This window comes from Amblyraja radiata, chromosome 24 (genome assembly GCF_010909765.2).
Source record: "Amblyraja radiata isolate CabotCenter1 chromosome 24, sAmbRad1.1.pri, whole genome shotgun sequence".
NCBI lineage: Eukaryota > Metazoa > Chordata > Chondrichthyes > Rajiformes > Rajidae > Amblyraja > Amblyraja radiata.
In genome coordinates, this window is record NC_045979.1 from 35899678 (window position 1) to 35921324 (window position 21647).

The window sequence follows — 21647 nt, forward strand, 5'->3', positions numbered from 1 at the left end:
CAGCATCTCTGGAGCGAAGGAATGGGTGATGTTTCGGGTCGAGACCCTTCTTTAGACTCGACCCGAAACGTCATCCATTCCTTCTCTCCAGAGATGTTGCCTGTCCCGCTGAGTTACTCCAGCGTTTTGTGTCTGTCTTCGGTTTAAACCAGCATCTGCAGTTCCTTCTCACACATCCCATTTACTAGTTCCACGCATTAAGTCTGTAGTCCTCTGGACAAGAGATTTGAACATTCACATTGGCCGAACCGTTTAAGAATACATCCAACTTATCTGCCAATGCATATGTAAAAATTCCATGTCATTGTTTTTCGCCACAGTTTTTTAATCCAATTTCTGATTGTGTTATCTTTCATAAACCTTATCTTTAATTGCACACCACTTAACCTACTTACAAACCAACTTGTATCATTCACATTGAGGACTGTCCTTAATAAGAGAGATTATATTCGAGATAAAGGAATCACGAGGACTTTACTATTGACTCTCCTCATGTTGAATGATGGAATCTGTGTCCATGTGGCATGGGTTCCTATGGTATAAATATCGTGGCTCAGAAGCCAGACCTCAGATTCCGCAAAGAGTCCAGCTGATTCAACATGAAGTCGCTGATCTTAGCTCTCGTTTGCCTGCAGCTCTCTGATGCTCTGATGCACAGGTAGGACAATCTTAACCCTTGAATGGGAGATGGAACAGAATCCAGGTTTATCAGGATGATGCCTGGATTAGGGCAGCATTGCATTAGTGCTAGAGATACTGCCTTGCAGCACCAGAGACCCGGGTTTGATCCTGACCACGGGTGCTTGTCTCCCCGCTTTTCTCCCTGTGACCTGCATGGGTTTTCTCCGAGATCTCCGGTTTCCTCCGGCGTAGACTGGATAGACTCGGCTTGTACTCGCTAGAATTTAGAAGATTGAGGGGGGATCTTACAGAAACTTACAAAATTCTTAAGGGGTTGGACAGGCTAGATGCAGGAAGATTGTTCCTGATGTTGGGGAAGTCCAGATCAAGGGGTCACAGTTTAAGGATAAGGGGGAAGTCTTTTAGGACCGAGATGAGAAAAAAAATTTTCACACAGAAAGTGGTGAATCTGTGAAATTCTCTTCCACAGAAGGTGGTTGAGGCCAGTTCATTGGCTATATTTAAGAGGGAGTTAGATGTGGCCCTTGTGGCTAAAGGGATCAGGGGGTATGGAGAGAAGGCAGGGATGGGATACTGAGTTGGATGATCAGCCAAGATCATATTGAATGGAGTGTGTGGCCAGGATGGTGTGGGTCGTTGATGATGCTGGCTGCCTTTTTGAGGCAGCGACTGCGATAGATCCCTTCGTCGGTGGGGAGGTCAGAGCCGGTGATGGACTGGCCAGTGGTCACAACTTTCTGCAGTAAACACGATGAAGTCTGGGTGTGTGAATAACATTTCCGACTTTCTTCCCGCATTCACAGGGTTCCCTTGACTAAGGGGAAATCTGCCCGGGATACTCTTCGGGAGCAGGGATTACTGGACGACTTCCTGAGGGAACATTATTCCGATCCCTGCGCAAAGTTTGACGGTCTTACCGGTGTGGCATCCCTGTCATCTACAGAACCAATGATCAACTTCCTGGACGTAAGTTATTCCCGACTGTTATAAGTGGAAGTGTGATGGGAAAGGCACACATTACTTACAGCCCAGTGGGATGAATATTGATTTCTCTAACTTCAAGTAATCCCTGCACTCCCCCTCTCTCCATTCCTCCCCCACCCAAGTCACACCAGCTTCTCGTTCTCACCCAGCAAACAGCTAACAATCCTTTATCACCATTAGTTTTTTGCATATCTTTCATTCATTTGTTCTATATCTCTCCACATCACCGTCTATAATCCCTCGTTTCCCTTTCCCCTGACTCCCAGTCTGAAGAAGGGTCTCAGCCCGAAACGTCACCCATTCCTCTCCAGAGATGCTGCCTGACCCGCTGAGTTACTCCAGCATTTTTGTGCCTATCCGGTGTAAACCAGCATCTGCAGTTCCTTCCTACACTGTACCCTTTTCCTCTCTGCAGAGAGTTGCGGAAGCAGCCAGGACCATCACGCACAAACCGACCTCCCTTCCATTGACTCCATCTGCATCTCACGCTGCCTCGGCAAGGCCAGCAGCATCATCAAGGACCAGTCTCACTCCCTCTTCTCCCCTCTCCCATCCGGCAAAGAGGTACAGAAGTGTGAAAACACACACCTCCAGATTTAGGGACAGTTTGATTCTTCCCAGATGTTTTCAGGCAACTGAACCGTCCTCTCACCAACTAGAGACTGGTCCTGACCTCCATCTACCTCACTGGAGACCTTTGGACTATCTTTAATTGGACCTGACTTTATCTTGCACTGAATGTTATACCCTTTATCCGGTATCTGTCCAATAGACAATAGACAATAGGCAATAGGTGTAGGAGTAGGCCATTCGGCCCTTCGAGCCAGCACCGCCATTCAATGTGATCATGGCTGATCATCCCCAATCAGTACCCCGTTCCTGCCTTCTCCCCATATCCCCTGACTCCGCTATCTTTAAGAGCCCTATCTAGCTCTCTCTTGAAAGCATCCAGAGAACCTGCCTCCACCGCCCTTTGAGGCAGAGAATTCCACACTCACCACCCTCTGTGAGAAAAAGTGTTTCCTCGTCTCCATTCTAAATGGCTTAATCCTTATTCTTAAACTGTGTGGCCCCTGGTTCTGGACTCCCCCAACATCGGGAACATGTTTCCTGCCTCTAGCGTGTCCAAGCCCTTAATAATCATTGACCACTGTGTAAACATGTTTAGTCATAGAGTCCTACAGCATGGAAACAGGCCATTCGGCCCAACTTGCCCACGCCGACCAACAATAGTCTTTTCACTGAAGATAGACACAAAAAGCTCAGCGGGACAGGCAGCGTTTTGTTTCTATCTTCAGTTTAAACCAACATCTGCAGTCCCTTCTTTCACAGAAGTCTTTTCACTGACTGGAAAGCACAAATATCTAATCACTGTACCTCGGTACATGTGACAATAATAAATTAAACATGTCTCCTGTTAGCACCCTTTAGTTTCCTGTTCCTCTCTAGTCTTTATCCACCCATCTGCTGATCCCCCCCTCACCTGTATCCACCTATCGCTCGTCAGGCTTTGACTTGCCCCCACCTCTCTTTTCCAGCTTCCTCCTCCCCACTCCAATCAGTCTGAAGAAGAGTCCCGACCTGAAACGTCACCTATCCCCATTTTCCAGAGATGCTGCCTGACCCGCTGAGTAATGGCCCTGTCCCACTTAGGAAACCTGAACGGAAATCTCTGGAGACTTTGTGCTCCACCCAAGGTTTCCTTGCGGTTCCCGGAGGTTCCCGGAGGTTTTTGTCAGTCTCCCTACCTGCTTCCACTACCTGCAACCTCCGGCAACCACCTGCAACCTCCGGGAACCGCACGGAAACCTTGGGTGGGGCGCAAAGTCTCCAGAGGTTTCCGTACAGGTTTCCTAAGTGGGACAGGGGTATTACTCCAGCATTTTGTATTCTACACAAGATTCCAGCATCTGCTTTTGAGTCTAAAGCCGCACTTTATAAAGACATAAAGTGTGTACAGACTTCGGATGCTGTCTGTGTGGAGTTTGCACGTTTTCACAGTTTCCTCCCGTTGCACCGGTTTCCTCCCACATCCCAAAGATGTGCGGGTTTGTAGATGAATCGGCCCTCTGTGAAATTGCCCCTAGTGCGTAGGGAGTGGACGAGAAAATGGGATGGTGTGGGATCGCTGGTCAGCGCGGACTCATTGGGCTGATGCACAGACTCTGAAAGGCCCGTGCTGACTTTCCATGTTGTAAATCTGAACTAAATATTATTTGTGTTTTTTACCGACAGCTGTCTTATTATGGAACAATCAGCATTGGTAATCCTCCACAAAGCTTCACCGTCATCTTTGACACTGGCTCATCCAACCTCTGGGTCCCCTCTGTCTATTGCAGCGATGCTCCCTGCAGTAAGTCAACGTTCCCTGCCCTTGGATGTATTTGAAGTTTTACTCGTATCCTGCGATTCCTTACGGTGGCGTAGCGGTAGAGTTGCTGCCTTACAGCGCTTGCAGCGCCAGAGACCAGGGTTCGATCCCGACTACGGGTGCTGTCTGTACGGAGTTTGTACGTTCTCCCCGTGACCTGCGTGGGTTTTCTCCAAGATCTTTGGTTTCCCTCCACACCCCAAAGATGTACAGGTTTTTTTAGATTAATTGGCTTGGAATAAATGTAAATTGTCCCTAGTGTATGTTGGATAGCGTTGGTGTGTGGGGATCGCTGGTCGGCACGGACTCGGTGGGCCGAAGGGCCTGTTTCTGCGCTGTATCTCAAAACTAAATAGACAATAGGTGCAGGAGTAGGCCATTCGGCCCTTCGAGCCAGCACTGCCATTCAAAGTGATCATGGCTGATCATCCCCAATCAGTACCCCGTTCCTGCCTTCTCCCCATATCCCCTGACTCCGCTATCTTTAAGAGCCCCATCTAGCTCTCTCCAGAGAACCGGCCTCCACCTCCCTCTGAGGCAGAGAATTTCACAGACTCACAACTCTCAGACTCACAACTCACAACTAAACTAATTCCTCTGTAATTCCTTACACTAGCTCCGCCAAGGGCTGCTGGATCTCCTGGCTGCTAAACATTCTAATTCCCCTTCCCATTCCCACATTGACCTTTCAATCCTGGGCCACCTCCACTGTCAGAGTGAGGCCACACACAAACTTGAGGAACAGCACCTCATATTCCACTTGGGCAACTCACAACTCAACCAAGATAGACACAAAATGCTGGAGTAACTTAGCGGGTCAGGCAGCATCTCTGGAGAAAAAGGATAGGTGATGTTTTGGGTCAAGACCCTTCTTCAGACTGTCCTGAGCCGAAACGTCACCTATCCATGTTCTCCAGAGATGCTGCCTGACCCGCTGAGTTACTCCAGCACTTTGTGTCTGCCGACTAAGAAATCCCATCGACACTAGTCCCACCTGCCCGCGTTTGGCCCTTTACCCTCTAAGCCTTGTACCTGCCTAAATGTCTTTTAAATATTGTTATCATGCCGGCCTCAGCGACCTCCTCTGGCAGCTCGTTCCAGCAACGATGGTGTGGTGTCAAAAATCATCTTTAATTAGAAGTGAGCTTTCAGGAAACCATTGGCAATAGACTTTGATTGAGTGCGGGTCTGTATTTTTTGTTTAGTTTAGAGATACAGCACGGAAACAGGCTCTTCGGCCTACTGTTCCCACGCCGACCAGTGATCCCCGCACATTAATATTGCCCTACACACACTGGGGCCAATTTTACATTTACACCAAGCCAATAAACCTGTAAACCTGCACGTCTTTGGAGTGTGGGGGAAAGCCGAAGATCTTGGATAAAACCCACAGGTCGGTAGAGGCAAGTCAGGATCGAACCCGGGTCTCTGGCGCTGTGAGGCAGCAACTCTACCTTGCCGCCCATGGTGTTATGTTCTGCTGAAACCTTTTTTCAATTTAACGGAAGGAACTGATGTCTCTTTTCAGTGAGCCACACGAGATTCCACCCGTCCTCCTCCTCGACCTACCGTTCAAATAACGAGCGTGTTGCCATCCAATACGGAACTGGGAGCATGACGGGAATATTGGGATACGACACACTGAGAGTAAGTAGACTTCACTCCTCACCACGTCACTCCAAGTTCAGTCAAGTGTGTTTTCAGATCACCTCTCACGCCCTCTCACCCTTTTTTAAATGTTTAAATTTTTTAAATTTTTTGTTATTTGTTACAAAAAATTTATTCAAGTATTAAAAATAATATTTACACTACAATAAAACAAGCCAGATCCCACCACCATAATACAATACAAACATGTATCCATAATAAACTACTATACAACTATGTTACAATCCTTATTAAGGATACATTCAACACCTGCGGAGCCCAGCGGTCCCGGAACTCCCTCAGGGTGCCCGTAGACAGGGCGTATTCTCTTTCTAACCCCACCCGGGCATGGACGTAACCCCGGAAAAGAGGCAGACTGCTGGCTCAGGTAGAGCCCTCCACCTTCCAGCGCCGTGACTCGCGGATGGCCAGCTTAGCCAGGCCCAGGAGCAACCCAACCAGGACATCTTCAGCCCTACCCTCTCCCCTACGCACAGGGTGTCCAAAGATGAGGATGGTGGGTGAAAAATGCAGCCAGAAGGCAAGGACCCCCCCTCACCCTGGCCACAAACTCTTTGAATCACTTTCCTCTGGAAGGCGACTCCGGACTGTCAAAGCCGCCACAGCCGGACATCAAAACAGTTTTTAATCCACGAGCAGCAGCTGAACTCAACAGCCACAAGTCTGTAGCCTCCTTGTGCTCTGGCATTTTATTTCATTCTTCATATGTGTAAATTATGATGTTTTATTTTATTATATTTTATTTCTAAATATTTTATTAGAAGCATATACGTCATAACCAAAACGCAATTTGTTTATCAATTACATATTAACACAGCGTCTGTTTATATATTTTTTATAGATTTTTTTGAAAGATAGAGCTAGAGAAAGAAGGGAGGGAGAAAATATTAAAAAATAAAATAGATTACTAATATCACAATTTTGGAGATAGGTCCATAGATTATAAAGTATAATTATTCATCCAATCTTGATGTTTTATTTTTAATTGTCTAATGTATATCGTGCTGTTACTTGCGAGCAAAGCACCGAGGCAAATTCCTTGTATGTGAACATATTTGGTTAATGAAATTAATTCAATTCAATTCAATTCAATTGTCACATGTACTGGCAGTGGTTTACCTTATGCCCCTGTCCCACTTAGGAAACCTGAACGGAAACCTCTGCAGACTTTGTGCCCCACCAATAAGTCTCCAGAGGTTTCCATTCAGGTTTCCTAAGTGGGACAGGGGCATTATAGATAGACACAAAACGCTGACGTAACTCCAGCGGGCCAGGGGACGTCTCTGGGGAGAAGGAACGGGTGATGTTCCGGTTTTAGACCCTTCGGTCAAACCAACGCCTCGACCCGAAACCCCGCCCGCTCCTTCTCCCCAGAGACGCCGCCTGTCCCGCTGAGCGTCGCCAGCACTTTGTGCCCATCCTGGCGAGTGAGAGGTGGACAGATGGACACAAAACGCTGGAGTAACTCAGCGGGTCAGACAGCATCTCGGGAGAGAAGGAATGTGTGATGTTTCGGGTCGAGACCCTTCTCCAGACGTGTCCCACTGAGTTACTCCGGCGCTTTGTGTCTGTCTTGGGTGTAAACCAGCACCTGCAGTTCCTTCCTACAAGGTGGATACAGGATAACTCCAATTACATTCTCTTGATCTTGTTCCTTCTAGGTTTCTGACATCACCATCCGCGGCCAGGAACTGGGTTTAAGTTTGACTGAACCTGGCGGATTCTTCAACCAAGCCAAATTTGACGGTATCTTGGGCATGGGCTACCAGTCTCTCTCTGCAGAGGGCGCCACCACTGTGCTACACAACATGATCTCTCAGCAAGTTATCTCCGAGCCCCTCTTCTCCGTCTACTTGACCAGGTCAGCGTCTCCCACCTAAACCTTGTCGCGCCTTCGATGACTGAACGGAGCGCCCTTAATGCCGTGGATAGACAGGGGTTGCGGGGAGAAGGCAGGAGAATGGGGCTGGGAGGGAGAGGTAGATCGGCCATGATTGAATGGTGGAGTAGACTTGATGGGCCGAATGGCCTAATTCTGCTCCTATCACCTATGACCTTATAGAAACATAGAAACATAGAAAATAGGTGCAGGAGTAGGCCATTCGGCCCTTCGAGCCTGCACCGCCATTCAATATGATCATGGCTGATCATCCAGTTTAGAAGGATGAGAGGAAATCTCATTAAAACATATAAGATTGTTAAGGTTTTGGACACGCTGGAGGCAGGAAACATGTTCCCCATGTTGGGGGAGTCCAGAACCAGGGGCCACACAGTTTAAGAATAAGGGGTAAGCCATTTTTTCTCACAGTGAGGAAACACTTTTTCTCACAGAGAGTGGTGAGTCTGTGGAATTCTCTGCCTGTGAGGGCGGTGGAGGCCGGTTCTCTGGATAATTTCAAGAGAGAGCTAGATAGGGCTCTTAAAGATAGCGGAGTCAGGGGATATGGGGAGAAGGCAGGAACGGGGTACTGATTGGGGATGATCAGCCATGATCACATTGAATGGCGGTGCTGGCCCGATGGGCCGAATGGCCTACTACTGCACCTATTGTCTATTGTCTAATAAAGTATTCATTCATTCATTCATTGATTCTTTGAGTGTTTTCGATGATTCTGGGCTATAATGATTCTAACCATTGTTTTGCAGAGTGGATGGTGAGTCAGGAAGTGAAATCATTTTTGGCGGTGTCGACCCCAGCCACTACCAAGGCTCAATCAACTGGGTACCTGTCACACATCAAGCTTACTGGCAGATCGAGATCCAAAGGTACGTGCTTGCAAATCTCTGACCAATACAATGTTGAGAGTAGCTCGCTCGCTACCCATCGGCCTTCAAAGATTAACTACATCAACCGGTGGTGCAGCGGTAGAGTTGCTGCCTCACAGCACCAGAGACCCTGGTTCGATCCTGACCACGGGTGCAGTGAAGACTTGCGAGGATGTTGCCAGAACCCGAGGGCCAGAGCTATAGAGGGAGGCTGGGCAGGCTAGGACTTTATGACTTGGAGAGCAGAAGGACAGGGGTGGCACAGTGGCACAGCGATCGAGTTGCTGCCTCACAGGGCCAGAGACCCTGGTTCGATCCTGACCACGGGTGCTGTCGGTACAGAGTTTGTACGTTCTCCCCGTGACCACGTGGGTTTCCTCCGGGTGCTCCGGTTTCCTCCCACACTCCAAAGACGTGCAGGTTTGTAGGTTAATTGCCCCCAGTGTGTAGGATAGAACTAGTGTACGGCTGATCAATGGACAGCATGGATTCAGTGGGCCGAAGGGCCTGTTTCCATGCTGCATTTCTAAACTAAATCAAACATTCTAAAACGGCATTAAAAAGACCCCTGGACAGGTACATGGATAGGAAGAATTTGGAGCAGGGGTGGGGAGCCTGCGGCCTTAAGGCTGCATGTGGACTCTTGGCCATTAAGTGCGGCCTTTTGAATGAATCCAAATTTTGTAGAACAAATCCTTTTATTTTTATTAATATGTTTTAGTTTGTCTTTTATTATTTTTATTTTAATCTTAAAATGAACGTATTTAAAATACCAAAGAGTAAAAAAAGATGCAACAAAATAATCCTCCCCAACTGACGGCCACAACTAAAACATTAGTAAGTCACGAGGGGTGTTTTAACAAATCAATGTACATTTTGAAGTATATCTAATTGAAGTTTCTTGGATGCGGCCTCATTAGATTACAGCTAACTTAATGCGGTCTTCCGACATGAAAATGTTCCCCGCCCCTCATTTAGAGGGATATGGGCTAAATAAGGGCAAGTGGGACTAGCGTAGATTTGGCATCTTGGTCGGCAGGGACCAGTTGGGTCGAGGATCCTGTACCTCATGACTCCATGTTTAAGAAGAAACTGCAGATGCTGGGAAATCGAAGGTAGACTAAAGTGCTGGAGAAACTCAGCGGGTGCAGCAGCATCGATGGAGCGAAGGAAATAGGCAACGTTTCGGCCTGAAACCCTTCTGGAAATAGGCAACGTTTCGGGCCGAAACCCGAAAGGGTTTCGTCCCGAAACGTTACCTATTTCCTTCGCTCCATAGATGCTGCTGCACCCGCTGAGTTTCTCCAGCACTTTTGTCTACCTCACGACTCCATAATCTGGAAGGGTTTGACAGTTGTTGACCAAGTCAATGTGTGTTTCTTCCCTCAGAGTGACTGTCAACGGGCAGGTGGTGGCTTGCAGTGAGGGTTGCCCCGCCATTATAGATACCGGCACCTCCCTACTTGTTGGACCCACCAACGCCATCACCAACATCCAACAGGCAGTCGGAGCCACACCTGGTTCCTATGGCCAGGTACCATTCACCTGTACTCACCTGTACTCACCTGTACTCACCTGCTCCGTTTAATGTGTTATACAATCACCACCATGTTCTCTCCATTCAACTCAATTAGTTTAGATGTTTAGTGTAGCGTGCTTTGGTTTACTTCCGATTAGTTTAGTAGAGTTCTGTTTACATTAGTTTAGTTTAGTATGGTTTGGATTAGTTTAGCATAGTTTAAGAAAGAACTGCAGATGTTGGATGAATCGAAGGTAGACAAAAATGCAGGAGAAACTCAGCGGGTGAGGCAGCATCTATGGAGCGAAGGAATAGGCTCAGGTCACCTATTCCTTCATTCCATAGATGCTGCCTCACCCTCTGAGTTTCTCCAGCATTTCTGTCTACCTTAGTATAGTTCAGATTAGTTTAGCATAGTTAGTATAATTGTTCATTGACTTCTCTAACTTCATGTCTGCCTTGCTTTCCCTCTCTCCTCCATCCCTCCCCCACCCTAGTCATCGTACTAGTTTCATTGTCGTCATGTTGAATTTCACTGTCTTTACAACTCGTTATCACCTTCCCACAGCCACAATGGACCATTGTGGGCTCCACGTTTCCTCTGATCATCGTTGCTGGCTTTGATTTGTCCTTTTCACACCTTTGATTCATTTTTCCTTTGTACCCTTTTCATACCTCTCATTCCCTCTCCCCGACTCTCAGTCTAAAGAAGGGGTCTCGACCCGAAACGTCACCTCTTCTTTCCCTCTCGAGATGCTGCCTGACCCGCTGAGTTACCCCAGCTTTTTGTGTCTGTGATCTGAATAATGTTGCCCTTGTCCTTTCAGTACCCATAAACTGCAAATGATCTCAGCAGCATGCCTGATGTGGTCTTCACCATCAATGGATACGATTTTACTCTTCCTGCTTACTGCCTACGCACTCAAGGTACGTCATTGGACTCTGTATGGTATTTGTTGCTTTTTCTCAGATTACTTAAAATGTGTTCATAAATATGTTTACTGGTTCATAAATTCTAGGCGCAGAACAGGCCCATCAAGTCCACCCTGCCATCCAATCATGGCTGATCTATCTCTCCCTCTCAACCCCTTTCTCCCCATAACCCTGACACCCGCACTAATCAACAATCTGTCAGCCTCCGCCTTAAAAATGTTCACTGACTTGGCCTCCACATCCGTCTGTGGCAATGAATTCACCACCCTCTGGCTAAAAACATTCCTCCTCGTCTCCTTTCTCCATCTCCTGCTGTACCGGGCACTCTAGGCGTTAGACCGTGGACTGTTGCTAATTGCTTCCATCTCACGGGGCAAGGGGGAACCCAGCGTGGGGGGGGGGGACAGCCGAGGAGGGCGGGGAGGGGGGGTGCGGAGGAGGATGAAAGGACCTGGCATGGGATACTTTTAACTTTGTCAGCGCCCTTTATGTAGCGACTCTTTGCATACCTTGAGGAAGCAAAACGAAGTATATCACTGTGACTTGGCACATGTGATAAAAAAATATTCACTCATTCACTCATTCACTCACTCACTCACTCACTCATACGTCACTCACTCACTCCTCACTACTACTCATCACTCACCACTCACTCACTCACTCACATCACTCACCACTCACTCCTCACTCACTCATCTCATCATCATCATTGAGTGATTCATTCATTTATTTAGTCTCCTCCAGTCCACCTACTACAACCAGGTAGCTGCATGAGCGGATTTGGTGACACCGGCTCCAACCTCTGGATTCTGGGCGACGTCTTCATCGGCGAGTACTACTCCATCTTCGACCGTGGAAACAACCGCGTGGGTCTGGCCAAGGCCGTTTAACTCTTCCCGTCCACCACCCACCCCCATTGAAGATCCAGCCCCATTCAACTTGACTGAAGCCATCTCGCGATCCCCAGAGTCGCAACTCTCACCACGCCACCCAGTAGCAAAGATCAAGATGTCACTCTCGGATGTCCTATACTGAAGATACTCTACTGACAGCTTCGAGTTCAGCGGCGATTTTTCTCCAAGGTGGGAAAATTGAAGGGAAAAAGGAAGATAAAAGTGGAAGAAATGATGCCGTCTGGATGGGATCTTAACACAGCCATGAATGAATGTTGGGCTGGGCTGGAGATGGATAGTTAATATTATATAATTATTTCTGCTCTCTGCATTTCTTTCTCATTTCTTCCTTGGTTCAGCTGTGACTTTCCATAATTCAATCCAAAAGCCATGCGCATTCAGCTCAGTTTGGATGTAAAGTTGATCTAGGAATTACACAGCGTATTATCCTCTCCCGTGAAACGTCTGTTATTAAATAATGCCTGCAAATGTCAATAAAATGGAATAATGAAACGCATATTATCAGACTTTCGGTTGCTTTCTTCATGTCAGTTGTACGTGTGAGGTGGGGCTCAACTCACTCAAGCATTGCACTAAAGTTAGACACAGAGTGCTGGAGTAACTCAGCGGGTCAGGCAGCATCTGTGGAGAACCTGGATAGGTGACGTTTCACAGAGTGCTGGAGTAACTCAGCGGGTCAGGGCAGCATCTGTGGAGAACATGGATAGGACACAAGGGTGCTGGAGGAACTCAGTGGGTCAATACACAATAGACGGTGCAGGAGTAGGCCTTTCGGCCCTTCGAGCCAGCACCACCATTCAATGTGATCATGGCTGATATCCCCAATCAGTACCCCGTTCCTGCCTTCTCCCCATATCCCCTGACTCCGCTATTTTAAGAGCCCTATCTAGCTCTCTCTTGAAAGCACCCAGAGAACCCACCTCCACATGCCCTCAATAGCAAGATGTCGTTCCTCAAATTAGGGGACCAAAACTGCACACAACACTCCAGGTGTGGTCTCACTAGGGCTCTGTACAACTGCAGAAGGACCTCTTTGCTCCTATATTCGATTCCTCTTGTTAAAAAAGGCCACATGCCATTCGCTTTCTTCACTGCCTGCTGTACCTGCATGCTTACTTTCATAGACTGATGTACAAGGACCCCCAGATCCCATTGTACTTCCTCTTTTCCCAACTTGACCCCATTTAGATAGTACTCTGCTTTCCTGTTTTGCTACCAAAGTGGAAAACCTCACATTTATCCGCATTAACTTCATCTGCCATCCTCCTCACAGTTCACACTGCCACCCAGCTTTGTGTCATCTGCAAATTTGCTAATGTTACTTTGAATCCCTTCATCCAAATCATTGATGTATATTGTAAATAGCTGCGGTCCCAGCACCGAGCCTTGGCGGGTTACCCACACTAGTCACTTGCCTGCCATTCTGGAAGGGCCCGTTAATCCCTACTCTTTGTTTCCTGTCTGCAACCACTTCTCTAACCATGTCAGCACTCAACCCCCAATACCATGTGCCCTAATTTTGCCCACTAATCTCCTATGTGGGACATTATCAAATGCTTTCTGAAAGTCCAGGTACACTACATCCACTGGCTCTCCCTTGTCCATTTTCCTAGTTACATCTTCAAAATATTCCCAGAATATTAGTCAAGCATGATTTCCCCTTCGTAATCCATGCTGACTCTGGACCGATCCTGTTACTGCTATCCAAATGTTCAGCTATCTCATCTTTTATAATTGACTCCAGCATCTTCCCCACCACCGATGTCAGGCTAACTGGTCTATAATTCCCTGTTTTCTCTCTCCCGCCTTTCTTAAAAAGTGGGGTAACATTAGCTACCCTCCAATCCACTGGAACGGATCCTGAGTCTATAGAACATTGGACAATTATCACCAATGCACCCACGATTCTCAGAGCCACTTCCCTTAAGTACCCCCTGGGTGCAGACCATCAGGCCCTGGGATTTAGCAGCATTCAGTCCCCATCAGTCTATCCAACACCATTTCCTGACTAATGTGGATTTCCTTCAGTTCCTCCGTCACCCCAGATCCTCTGGCCACTACTATATCAGGAAGATTGTTTGTGTCCTCCTTAGTGAAGACAGATCCAAATATCTGTTCAACTCATCTGCCATTTCCTGTTCCCCCGTCAGGCAGCATATCTGGAGAACATGGATAGACACAAAATGCTGGAGTAACTCAGCGGGTCAGGCAGCATCTGTGAAGAACATGGATAGGCGATGTTTCAGTTCGGGACCCTTCCTTGGTTGGAGAGAAACCGAGTTAACATTTCAGGTTAAGACACGGTAGCACAGCGGTAGAGCTACTGCCTTCCAACGCTTACAGCGGCAGAGACCCGGGTTCGATCCCTACTACGGGTGCTGTCTGTACGGAGTTTTGTGCGTTCTCCCCGTGACCTGCGTGATTTTTCTCCAAGATCCTCCGGTTTCCTCCCACACTGCAAAGACGTACAGGTTTGTAATAATAATAATAATAAATTTTATTTATGGGCGCCTTTCAAGAGTCTCAAGGACACCTTACAAAAATTGAGCATGTAGAGGAAAAACATGTAAGGGGAATGAAATAAATAGTAGAGACATGACTAGTACACAAAGTAAAGACAGAATTCAATACAAAACACAGTATGAGGCAATTAATGCACAGATGAAAAGGGACGGGGACGTGGGGCTAAGGATAGGCAGAGGTGAAGAGATGGGTCTTGAGGCGGGACTGGAAGATGGTGAGGGACACGGAATTGCGGATCAGTTGGGGGAGGGAGTTCCAGAGCCTGGGAGCTGCCCTGGAGAAGGCTCTGTCCCCAAAACTGCGGAGGTTGGACTTGTGGATGGAGAGGAGACCAGCTGATGTGGATCTGAGGGACCGTGAGGGTTGGTAGGGGGAGAGGAGGTCAGTGAGATATGGGGGGGGCCAGATGGTGGAGGGCTTTGTAGGTGAGGACCAGGATTTTGTAGGTGATCCGGTGGGAGATGGGAAGCCAGTGAAGTTGTTTGAGGACTGGAGTGATGTGATGCCAGGATTTGGTGTGGGTGATGAGTCGGGCGGCTGCGTTCTGGACCAGTTGGAGTCGGTTGATGTAGGTGGAGCTGATGCCAAGGAGAAGTGAGTTGCAATAGTCCAGTCGGGAGGAGATGAAGGCATGGATGAGTCTTTCAGCAGCAGGCGGTGTGAGAGAGGGTCTGAGTTTGGCGATGTTGCGGAGATGAAAGAAGGAGGTTTTAATGACATGGCGGATGTGAGGCTCAAGGGAGAGGGTGGAATCAAAGATCACGCCAAGGTTGCGGGCCTGGGGAGATGGGGAGACAGTGGTGCCGTCGATGGTGAGAGTGGGGTTATTGATTTTGCTGAGTGTGGCTTTGGAGCCTATGAGGAGGAATTCTGTCTTATCGCTGTTGAGTTTGAGGAAATTATGTTGCATCCAGGTTTTTATAGCTGACAAACAGGAGTTGATATGGGAGAGGGGGGGGGTTGTGGGGGGATTTGGTGCCAAGGTAAATCTGGGTGTCATCAGCGTAACAGTGGAAGTCCAGATTGAAGTGGCGGAGTATCTGACCAAGGGGGAGGATGTAGATGATGAAGAGGAGGGGGCCGAGTACGGAGCCTTGGGGAACGCCTTGAGTGACTGCGGCTGTAGCAGAGGTGTGGTTGTGGAGAGAGATGAAGTGGGATCTGTTGGAAAGGTAGGAACGGAGCCAGCTGAGTGCAGAGCCTTCAATGCCGAGGTCTTTGAGTCTGGTGAGCAGGATGTTATGGTTCACTGTATCGAAGGCTGCGCTCAGGTCGAGGAGGATGAGGATGTTGAGGGAACCAGTGTCAGCAGAGGTGAGGAGGTCGTTGAGGACTTTGAGGAGAGCAGTTTCTGTGCTATGGAGGGGGCGAAAGCCAGATTGGAGGGGTTCAAGTAGGTTATACGCAAGGAGGTGGGAATGAAGTTGCGACGCAACGATACGCTCCAGGGTTTTTGAAAGAAAGGGGAGGTTTGAGATTGGGCGGTAGTTAATGAGAGAGGAGGGATCAAGACCAGGTTTCTTTAAGATTGGTGTAACGGCAGCAGTTTTGAAAGCGGAGGGGACAATTCCTTGGGACAATGAGGAGTTGAAGAGATTAGTGAGGTAGGGGCAGAGTACGGGGAGGCAGGACTTCAACAGGGGAGTGGGGAGAGGGTCGAGGGAGCAGGTAGTGGGTTTGGAAGAGCTGATGAGTTTGGAGATTTCAATAGGGGTGACCAGGTCAAACTGGGAGAGGAAGCAGTGTGGAGGAGGGGTAAGGAGGTCAGTGGAGATGTTGAAAGGAGGGGCCTTGGTAGGTGGTGGAGTAGATGCTGGGGAGTCGGGTACAGGGGATAAAGATTGATAGATGGTGCTGATTTTATCAGCGAAAAAGTGGAGGAATGAGTTGCAGAGAACCGGAGTAGAGGGTAGGGAGAGTGTTGGCTCGAGGCTTGAGGAGGTTGCCCACTGTGGAGAAGAGGGTTCTGTGGTTTAGGCAGGGATCGGTGAATATGGAGGAGAGGTAGGCAGATTTTGCAGCAATGAGGGCATCTTTGTAGTCAGTGAGGTGGAGTTTGTAAGCTTCAAGGTGGACTGTGAGAGATGATTTCTTTATAAGTCGTTCGAGTTGGCGACCAGTCTGTTTCAGTTTACGAAGTGCAGGTGTGTACCAGGGTGAGGATGTGTTGAAAGTTACGGTTCTTGTTTTGAGGGGGGCCAGAGTGTTGAGGGAGGTAGACAAGGTGGAGTTGAGATGGTTTGTGAGATCATCAGGTGAGATGGTTTTTTGTAGGTTAATTGGCTTTGGTATATATGTTAAATTGTCCCTTGTGTAAGATAGCGTTAATGTGCGGGGATCGCTGGTTTGGCGCAGACTCAGGGGGCCGAAGGGCCTGTTGCCACGCTGTATCTCTGAACTGAACTGAACTGAACAAAATGCTGGAGTATCTCAGCAGGTCAGGCAGCTTCTGTGGAGAACATGGATAGGTGACGGGACCATTCTTCAGACTGATTCAGATAATTGCACTAGATTGTTTAGTATTATGCAGGTCAGTTTTGTGGAGGAAGGAATTGCGGATGCTGGTTTACACCAAAGATAGACACCAAATTCTGGAGTAACTCAGTTGGACAGGCAGCATCTTGGGAGAGAAGGAATGGGTGACGTTTCGGGTTGAGACCCTTCTTCAGAACACTAGATTGTCTGGTTTAGCTCAATGAAGCTGTTACAATAAAACAGCTTGCAATTTGAATAGGGATATTGATTGTGGAAAGAAGGAACTGCAGATGCAGGTTTACCAAGAAAAAATGACAAAATGCTGGAGTAACTCATCGGGTCAGGCTGCATCCCTTGAAAACAGGAAAGTTGTTGTTCAGCTGGAAAGAGTGCAGTGAAGACTTGCGAGGATGTTGCCAGAACCCGAGGGCCAGAGCTATAGAGGGAGGCTGGGCAGGCTAGGACTTTATGACTTGGAGAGCAGAAGGACAGGGGTGGCACAGTGGCACAGCGATCGAGTTGCTGCCTCACAGGGCCAGAGACCCTGGTTCAATCCTGACCACGGGTGCTGTCGGTACGGAGTTTGTACGTTCTCCCCGTGACCGCGTGGGTTTTCTCCGGGTGCTCCGGTTCCTGCCATACTACAAAGTAAGTAAGTAGTGGTGAGGTCACTATGTTAAAGGAACATCTACAAGTAGTAAGTTTATTGGCCAAGTATTCACATACAAGGAATTTGCCTTGGTGCTCCGCCCACAAGTAACAACATGACATACAGTGACAGTTACGAATGACTCAGAAAACACTAAACATTAATAGTAATAAAACATTAATGATAAAACACCATTGATCAAGCATGTGAACCAACAAAATACCAGATCAAAGGGAGGCTACAGATTTTTGGCTGTTGAGTAGAGCAACTACTCGTGGATAAAAACTGTTTTTTACGTCTGGCTGTGGCAACTTTGACAGTCCGGAGTCGCCTTCCAGAGGGAAGTGATTCAAAGAGTTTGTGACCAGGGTGAGAGGGGTCAGAGATGATCTTGCCCGCTCGCTTCCTGGCCCTTGCAGTGTACAGTTCATCAATGGAGGGAAGGTTGCAGCCAATAACCTTCCTCATTTGCCTTGCACCTTGGCACAGGGCTGGTCTTTCATATTGTGTTCTGGTCTTTAATAATCTGGTGCTACAAGTTCTCTGGTACTGCAGGTCCGTGCCCGAGCCCAGTGCGATGAAGCACGTTGCGATGAAGCGGTTAATCTTTGCACTCGTTTGGCTCGACCTTTCAGAGGGTCTTAAAAGGTAATTAAACAAAACCTCTTTTGGTTTGACTTTGGGCACAGAGGTACGCGGGGTATTAATAATAATAATAATACATTTTATTTGTATAGCGCTTTTCAAGGACTCAAAGTCGCTTTACATGGTGAGTCAAGAACAAAACAAAGAGCAGTAAGACATAGATGCAAAGGGGAGGGGGACATGGGACTAAGGGTATGCAGAGGTGAAGAGATGGGTCTTGAGGCGGGACTGGAAGATGGTGAGGGACTCAGAAGTTCGGATCAATTGTGGGAGGGAGTTCCAGAGCCTGGAGCTGCCCTGGAGAAGGCTCTGTCTCCAAAAGTGCAGAGGTTGGATTTCAGAATGGAGAGGATATTAGAGCTAGGCAGGCAATGAATATTAGAGCTAGGCAGGCAAACGCCTCCGTTGCCATGCTGTGAGAACGGAGAGGATGAGAAGGAATTCCTTCCCAGAGGCCATTAGGACTGTAAACTCCAGGGACTAACTTTACTGAACCACTCCACTGTTGTGTGGTGTCTGTTTAAAATTGCTGTTACTTTTCATTTTTCTTCACTCCCTCCCACAATATGTAATATGTGAATATGTGATTCTGTTCCATTCTGTTTTGTAGTTTGTTTGTTTGTTTTTTGCACAATTCGCGAGCATTGCCACTTTTCATTTCACTGCACATCTCGTATGTGTATGTGACGAATAAACTTGACTTGACTTGAGAGTCAGGTGGACACAGAATCTTTGGCCCACCAAGTCCGCGCCAACTATTCTTTTTTACTACTGGGCAACTAATATTAAAAATATAACTTTCTGGTTGGACGATACATGTCAACATGTAAATTGGTTAAAAATGGAGAGGGAAGAATGTTTGCCTTTTAGTATAGGCTCGATCCTCCTATCTCTAATACATTTGAATAAGTCAACGTGTAGCAAAAGGATTTGAGTATAGGAGCAGGGAGGTTCTACTGCAGTTGTACAGGGTCTTGGTGAGACCACACCTGGAGTATTGTGTACAGTTTTGGTCTCCAAATCTGAAGTAAGACATTCTTGCCTTAGAGGGAGTACAGAGAAGGTTCACCAGACTGATTCCTGGGATGTCAGGATTTTCATATGAAGAAAGACTGGATAGACTCGGCTTGTACTCGCTAGAATTTAGAAGATTGAGGGGGGTTCTTATAGAAACTTACAACATTCTTAGGGGGTTGGACAGGCTAGATGCGGGAAGATTGTTCCCGATGTTGAGGAAGTCCAGGACAAGGGGTCACAGTTTAAGGATAAAGGGGAAATCCTTTAGGACCGAGATGAGAAAAACATTTTTCACGGAGAGAGTTGTGAGTCTCTGCCACAGAAGGTAGTTGAGACCAGTTCATTGGCTATATTTAAGAGTGAGTTAGATGTGGCCCTTGTGGCAAAAGGGATCAGGGGGTATGGAGAGAAGGCAGGTACAGGATACTGAGTTGGATGATCACCCATGATCATATTGAATGGCGGTGCAGGCTCGAAGGGCCGAATGGCCTACTCTTGCACCTATTTTCTATGTGTCTATGTTTCTAATAATGTGGTACCACAGTACCTAATACTTATTGACATATTACATTTCATATACAACTTCTTATTTTTAATTTAATAATAAAACAGGAGTAAGGAAGAAAAGAGTAGAAAAAGAGAGATTTTCATAGAGACTGGTGCGTGAGATAGTAAGATAGCCCGAAAGAAGAGCGGAGTACACGGAAAGGTACAGAAGAATGGAGAAGAGAGAGAGATAGAAAAGAAGAAATAGAAAGAGAAAGAGAGAGAAACGGAGTGGGGAAAAAAAGGAGATTGAAAGAGATATACCTGTTTAATGTTCTTGGCCACGAGTCACCTGATTCCTGAAGGTATTTTATTGTCACGTATCCCAATTAAGGTACAGTGATATGTTAATTACCATACAGCCATACAATAAAAGCAACAAGACACACATCTACATAAAAATTAACATAAACTTCCACCACACCGGTCGAAGCCTCCGCATCGGGGCGATCGTAACTCCTGTGTCGGGGTGATCGAAACTCCTGTACGGAGCGGTCAAAGCTCGTGCGGCTTGGACTTCCCAAAGTCAGTCACTGACCAGAGACCACGGGCTGAGCGATGGGAAGTCCGCATGCACCCACGGTGGAGCTCGCGGAAGTCACGCTCCAGCAAAGGCCGCCAACTCCTCGATATTAGGCCGCAGTGTTTTTACTTGTGGGCGGAGGGAGCACCAAGGCAAATTCCTTGTATGTGAATACTTGGCCAATGAACTTACTTACTTACTTACTTACCCTTCCAAATTTCGCGTCTCCCTCTCCCCTGACCCTCAGTCTGAAGAAGGGTCTCGGCCCGAAACGCCACCCATTTACTTCTCTCCAGAGGTGCCATGCCGCCTGTCCCGATGGTGCAGGAAAATTGTTCCCAATGTTGGGCGAGTCCAGAACCAGGGGCCACACAGTCTTAGAATAAAAGGGAAGCCATTTAAGACTGAGGTGAGAGAAAAAACTTTTTCACCCAGAGAGTTGTGAATCTGTGGAATTCCCTGCCACAGAGGGCAGTGGAGGCCAAATCACTGGATGGATTTAAGAGAGAGTTAGATAGAGCTCTAGGGGCTAGTGGAATCAAGGGATATGGGGAGAAGGCAGGCACGGGTTATTGATAGGGGACGATCAGCCATGATCACAATGAATGGCGGTGCTGGCTCGAAGGGCCGAATGGCCTCCTCCTGCACATATTTTCTACCAGTTACTCCAGCATCTTGTAAATGCAAAGAACATCTCTAACAGAATTACTATTAAAACACAAAGTACGTGTTATAACATCAGGATAAGCGCTAAACCAAGAAAAATAATCCCATTGCCAAAAGAAGTATCTAAACTACTTAAGGACCTGTTGTCCCACTTGGCGATTTTTTCAGCGACTGCCGGCAACATATCAGTGTCGCCAAAAGATTTTAAACATTTCAAAATCCAACGGCGACAAAAAAAATGTTACGACACTTGAAAAACAACGCACGTCAATGCGTCGCCGGGTCACCAATGTTTCGGTGTCCTGATACGTCAGTCAATCATGCCGGCAGTCGCCGAAAACATCACCAAGTGGGACAGGCCCTTTATACACACTTTTGCTATAAGACAATAACTAACTTCATATTCGGTATTAAGCCATCTTAGTGCAGTTTTTTTGTTTTGTTTCTTTTATTAGAAGTTAATACAATACAAAACAATACAGTGGCACCTAATTTTAGGTGCCAACTATGTCATACCGTAATCCATTCCATGTACAACCTCTAGTTTTATGTTATGAGAAGGAAGTAAGCAAGACAAGAAAAAGAAAACAATAGAAAGGGGAAAGAGTGGAAAAATAGATGGTAGAGAGTAGAAAAATGTGAAGTGTGGATATAAAAAAGCAAAAGAAAAAAAGAAAAGAAAAAAGAAAAGGTGGAAAGTAGAAATAGAAGAGAAGGCCCCTTAAAAGAGAATTTTTCAAATCTATATTCGGAGATATAGATCTATCCACGTCATGAACTGAAATCAGCAATCCTTATGGTACCGC

General features: G+C 47.2%; 1 protein-coding gene and 1 long non-coding RNA gene across 2 annotated transcripts; both read left to right on the forward strand.

Moving 5' to 3' along the window:
* The first annotated feature begins 599 nt into the window (after positions 1-599).
* On the forward strand, positions 600-11773 carry LOC116987033 (pepsin A-4-like). Its single transcript, XM_033042923.1, has 9 exons — positions 600-658; positions 1446-1608; positions 3862-3983; positions 5530-5644; positions 7327-7526; positions 8312-8431; positions 9821-9988; positions 10804-10877; positions 11646-11773. The coding sequence occupies exons 1-9, from the start codon at positions 600-602 to the stop codon at positions 11771-11773; spliced, it is 1149 nt and encodes a 382-aa protein (XP_032898814.1).
* A 1456-nt stretch (positions 11774-13229) lies between these two features.
* Positions 13230-19877, forward strand: LOC116987034. The gene is made up of 3 exons (XR_004415623.1): positions 13230-13335; positions 16540-16544; positions 19861-19877. It is a non-coding gene; the product is annotated as an uncharacterized LOC116987034 (long non-coding RNA).
* The last annotated feature ends 1770 nt before the right edge of the window (positions 19878-21647 follow it).

What these genes read in the sequence shown, in the direction of transcription:
- LOC116987033 (XM_033042923.1), top strand. Translation starts at nt 600, where the DNA reads ATGAAGTCGCTGATCTTAGCTCTCGTTTGCCTGCAGCTCTCTGATGCT. An exon ending in TGGCAGATCGAGATCCAAAG is followed by an intron (nt 8,432 to 9,820) that starts GTACGTGCTTGC and finishes TTCTTCCCTCAG; the next exon opens with AGTGACTGTCAACGGGCAGG. An exon ending in TTACTGCCTACGCACTCAAG is followed by an intron (nt 10,878 to 11,645) that starts GTACGTCATTGG and finishes TACTACAACCAG; the next exon opens with GTAGCTGCATGAGCGGATTT.